General features: G+C 36.8%; 1 protein-coding gene across 8 annotated transcripts in view; it reads left to right on the forward strand.

The window, feature by feature from the left end:
- Positions 1 to 13,288, forward strand: part of PCLO (piccolo presynaptic cytomatrix protein) — a 330,682-nt gene that overhangs the window by 214,462 nt on the left and 102,932 nt on the right. For all 8 annotated transcript variants that reach the window (XM_040665411.2, XM_040665421.2, XM_040665430.2 and 5 more), the window contains 1 exon segment: positions 3,085 to 3,210. In XM_040665411.2, coding sequence (XP_040521345.1) covers positions 3,085 to 3,210 — 126 coding nt within the window.

Consider the following 13,288-nt stretch of genomic DNA (forward strand, 5'->3'; position numbering starts at 1 on the left):
TATGCAGTTTACTCAAATTACACTGAATAATTACTTCCCTCTGTCGACGGTTTACGGGCTGGTCCGGCCCGTTTCCGTGACTAGTGGGGCAGAGGGATTTTTATGCAAAATCCACGCCTCCGGAAAAGGGAAACAGGGGACCCCCCACAAAAAAAGAATAATTAAAAAAACAGCGGCTATGATCTGAGAAGAAACAAACTAATTTACTAAATATAGGATCGGAATGCACAATAACACACTATAATACAATGTAATTCAATATAATTGTTAATAAAATCAAATATAATTGAGAGGATGATTGTCTGAGAGCTAAAGGCCTTACACTAATACTGAAGCCTTGCATGCAGTCGGGAGCAGCAGCAAGACAATCCGAAAGCGAGCACGACGAGACAAGAAGGAAAGACTCAGGTCAGGTGACCTACAGGCCTTATATCTGTTCCCCTGAGCAGGAATGATAACAGTATTCAACCAGTCTTCTGGGGAACATAGTTATTCTTCTCTTCCAGACAAGTACCTGGAACTAGAGCATTTGCTCTTTAACTCCCAGTACACTGCATGATGTTATGATGTGGGATACCGATAACCAAAAATCATAAAACCATGACACCCTCTCCTAAACAAAAAACAATATTAGAATTCCCAATAGCACAGTTCCAGAGTGCCAGTATAGCTATTGTTTAGAACACCATATCCTATCTGTAAATCAAATTATTTGCATTAGAAACAGCCAAACAGCAATATAGTTAATTGAGTATCATCCACGCTGAGCTTATAATTAAAGGAGTATTAACTACCATGTTGGATGTATCTTATAGCAGAAATTTAATGAATGTGTCCAGAGAAGGGCAATGAAACTGGTGAGTGGTCTGGAGCACAAGTCTTGTGAGCAGCGACTGAGGGAGCTGGGATTGTTTAGTTTGGAGAAGAGGAGGCTCAGGGGAGACCTCATTGCACTCTACAACTTCCTGAAGGAAGGTTTTGATAAGAAGGGGGTCGGCCTCTTCTCCTAGGCAACAGAGGAAATGGCCACAAGTTGCACTGGAGGAGATTTAGATTAGATATAAGGAAAAAACTTTTTCTCTCAAAGAGTGGTCAGGCAGTGGAATGGCCTGTCCAGGGTGGTGGTGGAGTCACCATCCCTGGCAGTGTTCAAGAGGCATCTGAATGAGGTGCTATGAGATATGGTTTAGTAGCTTAATAGGTAGTTATGGTGATAAGAGGACAGTTGGACTAGATGATCTGGTAGGTCCTTTCCTACCTTGTGATTCTGTGTGATTTTGTGTGATTCTATGTGATTCCCTGTGCCTGTAATTAGCTTGGTATTTCAATGAAGTTGTTTTATGCTGATTATATAGACATCTTTGCATTTTTACTTCAGAGGGTCCCCCTCAAGCTCAAATATTTATGCTTTTCCAATTCTTAATTTGCTGTTAAAACAGCTGTTCACTCATCATGTCCAAAGAGAGTCTGACAAAGATTTGCATTCTTTTATACTACATTTGCAGTACTCAACATTTGCAGAAGTAAAAGCGTGCAAGAAGCTGAATTTCTTAAAGATATTGGTCAGGTCCTCAAAATAAAAATAAAATAAAAAAAAGACATACGTAGTGAGAGGACATATTTTCTAAAATTTTCAACAAAAAATTTCAGCGAACTTATTCAGAAGTTTCATGGTATGAATTTCATGCTGAGTATTCCCAACTTCATAGTGACTCTGCTATGGGATTTGTTTCCTTTTTGTTGTGCTGTTTGTGATTAAAAAGAAAATAAAATGGTTATTTGGAAAATGTCTCATATGCAGTTATGAGGAAAGCTGAGTCACAAAGGATATAAACTTAGATAAGCTAGGGTAGAAAAATGAGTAGAAACTTCTGTGGCCGGGAGCTCAGTGTGAGTAGCTGCCTTCTAATGTGATCTCAGAGCTGAGCTATCAAAACAATAATTGTACTCCTGGGAATAACATAAATCTAAAGAGATGCAGCTTTGCAAAGAAACTGTGTGGTGAACTTGATATATCTGATTAGTTTAATCACTACGCTGGTTTACATTATAAATTTAATAATTTGAAAATTAATTATTTAACTGTTCCAATAAAAATGAGTAAAAACTCTTTTATATTCCCAAATGAAGTGTAAATCATCTCTTGTGTGATTTTCTTGTTCTTCAAAGAATAAGTTTGGGGGTTTCTTTTGTACAGAAAGTGCTTTTTTTTTAAAGTAACATGGTAGCATGATGGTGCATAAGTTTAGCTTTATAAGTCTATTTTTAAGCTTTTGTTTCCACTCCTATTTTTTTTTTTTTCTCTATGTAAAGAAGTGATTTGATTCTTTCCATTTAGGAAAATCAAAGTGAACATAATGTTTTAATCTCTGTAATTTTTAAAGAAAAGAGAAAATATGTCAGATTAAAATAGTGCATTACCATAAAGTGATTGTAGGCTGTTTTCTATTCTGATAAATTGTACATCTTCTTCTGTAAAAGCTGTCAATTAAAAGCAAATATTTTAGAAAAATATCAGTATCTACTAAATAGAGGTTGATGTAAATGTACATGCTTTGCAGCAGAATCTCAGTGATCTGTCAACCTGTCTGTATGATTCTAAAAGCTCAGCTACTATAATTTTTCAGCAAAATTGTATTCATGTTTTTGGCATATCATAAAGCTATCTTTTGAATCCACACTTCACATAGATTTCTAGCATGTTAGTGGAATTTAATTAATACTGCAAATTAAGGTTTGCTTGAAATAGGTTTGCTGTGCAAATTGTCATTTTACAGTACAGTAGGGCTGTCAGAAAAAGGCAGGATTGACTTCAATGCAATTTCAGTGGATGAATTGTATGTGTGATGCCAGCGATACAGTATTTACTCAAGAAAATGTTTTCCTGCATTGAAAGCAAACTAAACGCTCCTAACTCTCTCAAAGTTAATTCTTTGAAAATGTAATGGATAGGACCTTATTCTTCCGATCACAGCCAGAAGTTTTTGATGAAATCCTACTGATGATTTGTACTCTTTCTTTCCTTTCAGTGAATTATTAATTGCTTCATCTCTGTTTAAAATTTCCTGTTTCTTTTGATCTCAGGCAATGGACTGGGAATCCGAGTCGTAGGTGGGAAAGAAATTCCAGGAAGCAGTGGAGAAATTGGAGCGTACATTGCCAAGGTCTTGCCTGGGGGCAATGCAGAGCAGACAGGGAAGCTAATAGAAGGTAAGCTAAATGCATTATCAAAAAGTGGAAGCAAGAGAGCATTGGGAGTACAGTAGGACTGTTTATAATATACTCTCATAATCTTTCACTCTCACATAATGAATGTAATCTTGTGCAAGGGCAGAGGCGTATCTCAGACCCCTTCCATCAGTCTTAAAACAGAAAAGGAATCAAAGAGGATTCTTTCATGCCTTTTATAGCCAGAGAGAGTTACATGGTGAGCAGTATTCTGATATGTCTTCCTTAACCTGTGCCAGCATTTTGTCTTCTGCACTGGGGGTAAGACAGTATGGCGAGAGTCCAACTGTGTCACATATTTTATGGATATATGCCATTTCAAAGATCTTTACCTGGCTTGGTCACCTAGGTATCTCTTTTTCGGATCACCTTTCTTAGTCACACCTTTCAAATGAATCACAAGTCCAGTTCTGTTCTATGACACACACGTTTTTTGGTGAAGGTCCCTAAAATCAGACTTGACTGAATTCATCTGGCCTAATTTTAGTTTCCCAGTTTAAAAGAGTCAACAGGCAATAGAGAAAAAGAAGCATCTACACAAGGGCAATTCATTTCATCTATCATAGACCTCTATCTCAACAACTGGGAGTGTCTTCCTCATTTATTTCACTTTAAGAAGATTGCATTAGACCGTACAGCTCCCTTTAGGCAACTAAAGCTAAATGAAATATATGCTGCTTAATTTTTACATTTTCAGCTATTATTGCAGATGTGATAATTCTTTCTAGTAACATTTTATGCATAGTCACATAAACGGTCTCTTCTTTCTATAAGTGTTTCCTTTTTCTTATGAGAATATATATATGCACCTAAAATGGCTATTCATCCATGGACAAAAATATAAAGTGTGTTTTTAATTAATTCATCTAATCATTTGTATTTCTTTAATAAAAATGGTTATCCAGAAAATAACAACAAAAGAAAGAAGACAAGCAAGAGGAATAGTTCTCCTAGGCAGAATTCCATTCACATCAACTTTCTGAATAGAAAACATTCAACAAAAGTCATGATTAAATCAAAAGTACTTTGCAGATAGAATAGTGGAGTAACTTGATTAAAGAATAGTTCAAATGTGTTGTATTTATAACAAAACAGTATCCTCTGCATTCATGTTTTCCCTACCATTTTTAACATCCGTGGTGCATTGTGTTTTTGTGTGTAGTTTTTTTGTTTTGTTTTGTTTTTGTCAATATTTTAAAGATTTACATTAAAAAAGAGCACATACACTTCTGTCATTGCTAACTTAAAGTTAAGGCGAAGGAATGATAAACAATGTCACTGCTAACTTAAAGTTAAGACAAAAGAATGATAAACAAAGATATATTTCTTTTTTTCCCTATGGAATAAATTTTACCATTCAGATTTAATGTGTAGTAGCTTACTTGTCAAATGGTAGAAGGATGTTATTTATTGTTTGTGAGTAATGAAAGAATTGTTCTTAATTGTCTTCTGAAGTTTCTATTTGTTTTGGCTCACTGCACTGAAAAGAGTGAGTCTCTCATAGCTGCACTAAATCATGCAGTGGTAAGCGTGTATTGAGGAGAATATAGTTATTCAGTATTTCCTGGAAACTGGATATTTCATGAAAGAGGATGAGCAATTAGCACCTGGAATTTTCTCCACATTTTTGGTTTCTCTCACTCAGAGCTCTTCTGAGAATTGACGTCTTTCCTCACTATATGGCTGTTTTTTTAGCAGTGTTCAAGAGCATCTTGGATTCACATTAACTACTGGAGAAATAATTCAAACAGGGCAGCTTGATTTCCTTTTTGTTTACATGATATTTCTTGAAGCTTTATTCATATTTTATAGACAGTAGGACAGTAAAATATTTATTTGTTTCATTCTTCCATCATATAATCAGTAGTGCTTCTAGTCTGGCTTTTATAAACAAAGTATCATAAACTTGAGCATGTTGGTATAAGTCTGGAGCAACTATCAAAATCACTAGACTTAATTTGTAGAATTTGATCACACGGTATCCCAGAATGTTTTACCATTAATATGTTCAATGTTGTGCCAGTGAGAAAAAGGGCTTTCTGTAGAATGTAAAATTAATATAGCACACAAGACAAACACTTCCCCTTACTGTCAGTTGCCTCTTAAATTTTGCCAATGTATTTAATTTACTTTTTATGTTATTTTAGGTGGCTGTCATAAATCTAGAGAGAATATTTGGCTTCTTTACTTTTGAATATTTTATTTGTTTGTTCTAGTATGAATATGGCTTATGCACATTTAATATCTACACTTCAAAAGTGCTAAAATTCACCAAGGTCTTCAATTATTCTCATATGGATCTGTGCAAATCTAGTCAAATTGCAAATGTTACTAATATTGCTGGCATTGCTGGGTCTGAAAATAGAGACTAGTCTTCTAATCAAGATGTTGACTCTCTCTCACATCGCATACAGAAAACTTTATATGTGGTTATCTGTAAATTACGATTCTTTCGTATTAGTTATTTGTACAGAAATCATGAGTCGCTTTATCTGCTAAAATTCTGTATGACTTCAAATTAGTGAATATACCTAACTCATCAACTAAACATACAGTGTCAGTACAAGTTAACATCACAACTCATTAGCCTTTCCAAGGATGCGATTCACTGCAAAAAATTCCATCCCATCCCATCCCATCCCATCCCATCCTGTTAATTCCTCCAGTTCTCAAAACAGAAAACACTGGTCTGAAAATCCTGTTGGTAGAGTGAGGAACAGGATAGATTTACTGTGGTTATAATGGAAGCGAAGTCCTACCCACTGTCTGCGTGCCTGCATCTGTGAAGAAATGACACATTTTAAAATACAGATAGCATTCTGTCCTTAGGGAAAGGCAATCCATAACATTCTAGCCTATTTAAATAGCTTTGGAGAAGCCTGTTAGTGATGAAAAGTTTATTTATAGTTCTGACTGGCAAATACCAGTCTTCCTTGGTTCTCTCACCTTGAATTACTTTTAGATGTCTAAAATATATCTGATTCATCACTCATTGGCATCACAAAAAAGTGGAGGTGGAAGACTTATTCCACTGAGCTCATCAAATGCAGGAACTTTGATAGATGTGTCTGTGCTCCCTCTCGTGTTGACAGAAACAGTTCAGTTATATTCTTCCTAGTAAATCTACACAGGAAATGGCATTTCATACTGCCAGCATTTTTCTGAAACATAAGAAACTACAGTAAAGCACAGAAGTAAAATATTAGTGTATGTTACCAAGTATTATAGAGTTGTTGGAAGCCTCCAGCATTCCAGTGCTCTCATTGGACCATTTTGACAGGCTGACTGGAAAGCTTAGGCGCTTGTGATCTGTGAGTGTCATTGTTCCAAGCTTTCAATCAATGAGGCATAATACCTTGCAATGCTTAAGCTAATTAACATTCACCATGATCAAGAGGAGAATCCTTGACTTTCTGGTCTTCTGATGATACTAGGAGGCTTGAATGATCTGAACTTGCTAATGGTGAACTTAATTTGTGGTAATTTTACTGCCTTTCCTCCAGTCATCACCAACCATGGTACTGATCAGATTTTTCGTTAAATTATCAGAGGCACAATGGGTACAATATATACCAGCTTTAAGTAATATCTTCTCAAACATAAAAATAAGAAAATTGTATATAATGAAGACAGAGCCTCTCATCATCACAATTATTGTAATGGAGAATTCAACTTGATTGAATTCAGCATTTTATAATTTAATAAAAATATTCAATACACAAGGATATTTTAGAATTCCCCATCTTGAAGCTGGTCCAATGATATTATAAGAAATTCCTCCTGATGTGCATATGTACATACAGTGAAATATAATACCACTCAGTTTAAGCAGTTACAAAGGTTTGAAGAGAGAAGATGCACTGCCACTTGAGAGTTCTGTGGCAGTTAGTGGTGTCCTGTCCCTCTGTCCATATCCTTTGACAGTTGTTTTGATCTTGAATAATAACTACTCCCATTAGGATGCTACAAATAATATTTCACAAAACATCATGAAAGATCCTCTAACAAAAGGAAACTGCAGCCTGATAACAGGTACCAAGAGATTGACAAAGCACACCTAGTGTCTTCAACGTCAAAGTCAGCATATAAATGATGAATTATTAAATATAACCAATATCTTTTAGGCTTGGATTCAGTGGGGTGGGTTGCCGTCAGTTGTGCTGGAAGTTCCCAAGGTGACATGACCTGTTCTCCTCTGGACTATTTAGAATGGCCAGGTTGCATGATTGTGCATATCAGAGTCCTTTCTCATCTTTAGAAATCTGTGCAATCTCAGAACTTTAGAATGCCGTCAGAAAATAAATGTGAAGTTTCCCCATGTATGTTTCTATTCTTACTTTTTTTCCAACTTCAATAGAAGGTCTTACATATTCTTACATATTCAGGTGTCAGAGTTTCCTTTTGTAAGACCTTAGATGTGCAACTGCCTCTGTCTTTGTAATGGCCTAATATGAGGCCAAAACCATTAGAATCACTCCTCAGAGAGAAACTAAAAACTTTTTGCTTAGACTTTTATGGGAGGCCGTAGCTGTGGCATCAAATTCCCTCTCAGATATTAAGCCAGTATGAGGAGAAATAAGTTTTTCACTTCTTTCTCCCATGCATCTTTCTGCCTCAGGACTAACATATGAGGTGATCAGTGTGTACCAAATCATCATGCTGTTACTAGCAAAAGAGAGACACATCTAGACCAATGAGGAGTGTTTTCCCTGTCAAACTGGATGAGGAAAAAGAAAGGAGCAAAGAACTGCTTGGATTACCTCCATGAACTTCAGAGAGCAGCCTGTTTTCTCAGTTTCAGTTCTCTAAAGAAGGAGGAAGACCCAGAAAGCCCTATCTGACAGACAAACAGACTTCTGTCTGTCATAACCAGAGTGCTCTACAGCTCTCACCCACGGGGCAGACTTTGGCTTGTCTTTAAACAGCCTGAATGGGCTTTCTTGTAAGCATTAGGCCAAGGCAGGGAGCCTTTTTCTCCTGCCCAAGCCTGGGGCTGGAGTGAGGCCTGCTCAAAACTGTAACGGCTCTCTAACGATGAGGAGAAATGAAAGGTCTCTCCTGCACTATAAAGGAAGTTGCAGGTATGTAAGTTATGGCTAAGTGGCACTGTTTGGCAGAACTGTTACCATCTTGCTGCAGCCTGGTCACAATGCTGCGGCAGTGCAGGATACGTGGCCCCTGAGCACCTCTACAGACTGCCTGCTTGAGCTCTTGGGATGGGGAGTTGAGAGGAAGTGGGTTGCACAAATTCACAACAAAAATGAGTATAGTGAGCTTGCCACACTTCTAATTCTTCCTCTAGAGGAGGAAGCAGCCCATAGCCTCAGGCATTGCAGTAGAAGAATGTACAGTAAGAGGTTTATTTGAAGGCAGAGAAGAAACATGCAGGGCTTGTTGAGACCCATGTCTAGATGGATCCAGGTGTCATTACCACAGGTCTTCATTATTTCTAAGGCAGGCAAATTAGACAAAAAGAAAATTGTGATAAAGAGGTGAAGAAGTATAGAGGATGGCAAAGAAAAACTGCTGTGTTAGGTAGTAATCTTCTACGGCTAAATATGCACAAAGAAACCAACAAACAAATCCGCAACCAGTGAACCAAAAAACAAAAACAAACAAACATAACAAACAAACAAACAAAAAAACAGCACACACAAGAATCATTTGACCACCCAGAAATGTTACTGAAATGTGAAAGATGCAGAAGTATGAAATATTTAGCAACTCTGAGTCTAGGGGAGCCAGAAAGCAAAAGCTGAAAGACAACTAGCAGGTTTGTGGTTCATGTACAATTCCTTGTGTGCAAGAACATGATGTGCAGTTTACATAAACCACATAAACTGGAAAACATCTTGAGTCTTATGCTACCTGCAATGCTTCCTCTGAGGGAAATGCAAACAAGGCTAAAGATCAGAGATGAGATGGCTAATCTAGGGAGATTATTAACTCTACTTTTGTTGTCTATTATAATTATAATTAAGATGATTGAGAATAAGAAATGTCATATAGAGGCTATTGGAATGTTAGCATCACTGTTTAGTCTGCAAAGTATTTTTGGATTACGAGCAAAAACATCCAAAAGTAAAGCAGCTTTTTTTATCTCTCCAGGTAAAAGTGGAAATTAGCCAACTTCCAGAAGCTATTTCATCTCAGCCATGCTTCATGAATGTTCTTTGTATGCTTTCAGCTAACAATTTTTCAATCATAATTATCCAAGTTTTTTATGCCTGGCAAAAGGCATATATTAATACATTATTTTCTGGCATAAGAAAGAAGTAATATAAATCCTCATGGAAGGACAGTGGGACATGCAACTGAGCTGTTTAACAGTCTATGAAAAGAGCAGAAAAAAACAAACAATTTTTATGCAACTTTTTCACAGTACATTTTGACTAGTTTGAATATCCCCAGGGGCTGAAAAAGACCAGACTCAGTTTCCAAAGTTTCCCTTCACAAAGGAAATAATATGTAACATTTGTTCATCTTATCAAAGCTATCTCTTGTCATATTATAGACATACTTTGGATGTTGCTTGGAAAACAGTGTGGCTGGAATGGTCATGGGTACCCAAATAGTTGGAAAACCAGAACAGAAGCAGTAAGTCACTATCCTTCCCCTACTCCTTTTGCCCCACTTCCCTCTTTCTCCTGAATTACAGATGGACTTAAATGTAACACTGACTGGTCTTGGTCATCTGTCAGTGGGAAGGTCAGTAGGCAGCAGATCTTAATCATGAGTTTTAAGGGACTGTAGTGAGCGCTGCTTGCTGCTTAGAGAGCTAAAATTAGAAACACTGATCAGTGCATCACAGTGAAGAGATTTCCCAATCTCCATGAAGCTAGGGACAGTGAATAGTCAGCATCACTTCTTGTGTCCCTCTGATAATTACACTCCTGGCAGAAAGTAGATAATATGATGAAGCTGAAAGATGATGAAATGAATTAAAAGGAACACAAGGATGTGGATGTGGCTCTGGGCAGCCTGGTCTAGTGGTTAGCAACCCTGCACATAGCAGGGGGGTTGAAACTCAATGATCATTGTGGTTCTTTTCAACCTAGGCCATTCTATGATTCTATGATTCTATGAAAAGAAATAAAAAAAAGATTCTCAGAAAATTTTGAATCATCTTAGAAGAAACAGTCTTTCTGTACTGCACACCTGTTTTGTAGTTTGACTGCTTTAATATATAACTGCACCAGAGAAAACAAAGAATTAACTTTTCCTTGTTCTCTGTAAAATAATTTTAGTGAATTATTGTGCTACCCACTCTTATTCCGTGAGGCTAGAAGAGAGAAGTTTGCTTGCAGTTCATTCCCTGGACTTCAGGCTTAAGTGTGTATATCCGAGCAGTATTGACTTAATCAAAGAAGCTGTGAACAAAATAATAGGTGGTGATCTGTTTGGGCCTTTTTTTTTTCTTTTTTTTTCTTTTTTTTTCTTTGTTTATTTTTGTTTGTTTTTGTAAATATAAAATATTTTTCTGTAATCTAAAGCAAAATGTAAAAGACAACTTACTGGGCACTCATGATTATTTTAGAGGTATGAGAATTAAGCATTATACTAGGATCAATAAAGACCAGTCCTCTTGCATTAGACAATTTACAAGATTAGACAAGTGTTTTCACTCCTGCGCTTAGCCTTGTTAAACTAGTATGGATTGTACTTTCTTTATGATCAAGAGCTTGAAAATATCTCGAACAACTAATTATTGTTGAAAATTGTTGTTGTGGAAAAGCCCTGTCATACAAATTGCAACAGGAAATTGGATTTGTTATAACAAATAAATAAATTCATCAAAATATCTCTTTAGGGAGTTTCTGCTTAGTCTTAAGTAGGAAAGTCTGATTTATAGAGACAAGCAAAATAATGTGGATGCTTCAAGCAGAGAGTAGACCCAGACATAATGACTAAACATTCCAAAAGTAATAAAAAGAAGAACAAAGACAAAGGTCAGGCTACAAACATATGTCAGAAAATTTATAACAGAAATTATGGAAGATTACTCTTACTGATGTCATTAGTGATATAACTAGTTTTCAGTAACATTCTACTAAGATCATTTGAAAGCACTTCTAGCTCTCATTAAGCACTCACTTATCAGGAACCTGATGGATAGTTCATGCTAGGAAGAAAATCCAGGCACTTCTTGGAAAGAGTTTGCATTGCTTCCAAAGAATGCATCTGATTTGGTCAATGCTAGAGGGACAATAAGATATGCAGAGCTACCTCTGTAGGCACAGAGAGGATTCTCATCTAGAGACACAGTTTAAGTTGCTGGGTCCAAAACATTCAGGGGAAAAGTCTCCCCTGGGATTATTACAGATGGACAGGTGAATGGCATTCTCCAGATCATGTTACACCTGATACTAGAAAATAACAAAGACACATCAAAACTGCCTGTCAGGATGCGTAGTAGTTACTGTGGATGCTAAAAGGGTTTTGAATTTTGACTTCAAGCATCAAAAATCTCTGTTTCTATTGCTCTGATTCTTATCTTCAGCTGACACAGACAGGGTCTGTGTTTCTTTTCAAAGCAACCAAGTGCTTATAAATGTAAATTCTTCAGTACCTAAATCAAGACCGTCTTGCTTTCCCTATAGAAATCATCAAATCACCTCCTGTCCCCACTGACTGTATAGAGAACTGTCATATTTCCTTTAGGCAAACAATCTCACTAGTAACCTAAAATGTAGATGTTAAGTGCCTACACTGTGCATTCTGTAGCACATCACATAAAACAATAAGCCTTTGTTTGTTGTTTTTAAAGGATCAATTACTCTTTGGCATTACAAGAAGATTTTATTATGGAATGGGAAAGGCTTCTTCTGTAACAGTGAACTCTGTTGTTTGAGAATGACTTGGACCATGTTGCTTTACTGAGGAGGTGCTGAACTGGGCTGGGCTCTGACCTTATGAGACCTAACAATGACTTTCTTAGTATTGTCAGAAACTCAAGGAGGAAAAGCAATTTTTTTGCAATCACTTTTGCAATATAGTACATTTCCAAATAGGAATATTATGTAAATTAACAGAGAAAATGAATGTTTTAAAACTCAGATTAAAAACAGTAAAATCCAATGAACACTCTCAAAAAAATACATAATAATGTTATTTTAAATTGCTTGAAGCATGTTCTATTCCACAGTCTAATTAGATAATCAATAAAGACTAGCTGTAAGAAGTTTCCTATGGAAATCTTCAGGTTTCTTTGAAAGGAAAGGAGCAGGTGATCATATAATTTGACAGAAAACAGATCAAAATGTTGTTCATTAAAAAACAGTACTCTTTATCCATATTTATTATTTTAACTTCTATATGTATTTGAGGCTTACCATTTGAAATTAGATGGCTACAACTTCACACTTTCATATGGTAAGGCTGAAAGAAAACAGAGTATAACTTAAAATGTAAATGAAATTGAAGACATTAAATTTTAAATTATCTAAATTATAAGTAGCTAAAGTTAGAAACATTTAACTCAGAAAAAAAATCAAAAATCAAATCTTGTTTTTGTTCCAAACAAAAACTTATTCAGAATTTTGGAAAAGAATAAAAGTGAATTTCTAGGTTTCACTTAAACTTCAGTTCAAATAGTTAATAAGAAATCTAATAAGAAATTCTGATTTTGAAGTTTCTAGTCCCACAAGTGTTTGTTGCAAAAAAGATGCTCAAATCCTTGAGGAAGAGGAAGAGGAAGAGGAAGAGGAAGAGGAAGAGGAAGAGGAAGAGGAAGAGGAAGAGGAAGAGGAAGAGGAAGAGGAAGAGGAAGAGGGAGAGGAGAGGAGAGGAGAGGAGAGGAGAGGAGAGGAGAGGAGAGGAGAGGAGAGGAGAGGAGAGGAGAGGAGAGGAGAGGAGAGGAGAGGAGAGGAGAGGAGAGGAGAGGAGAGGAGAGGAGAGGAGAGGAGAGGAGAGGAGAGGAGAGGAGAGGAGAGGAGAGGAGAGGAGAGGAGAGGAGAGGAGAGGAGAGGAGAGGAGAGGAGAGGAGAGGAGAGGAGGGGAGAGGAGAGGAGGGGAGAGGAGAGGAGAGGAGGGGAGAGGAGGGGAGAGGAGGGGAGAGGAG

Source organism: Gallus gallus, chromosome 1 (genome assembly GCF_016699485.2).
Source record: "Gallus gallus isolate bGalGal1 chromosome 1, bGalGal1.mat.broiler.GRCg7b, whole genome shotgun sequence".
Classification (NCBI taxonomy): domain Eukaryota; kingdom Metazoa; phylum Chordata; class Aves; order Galliformes; family Phasianidae; genus Gallus; species Gallus gallus.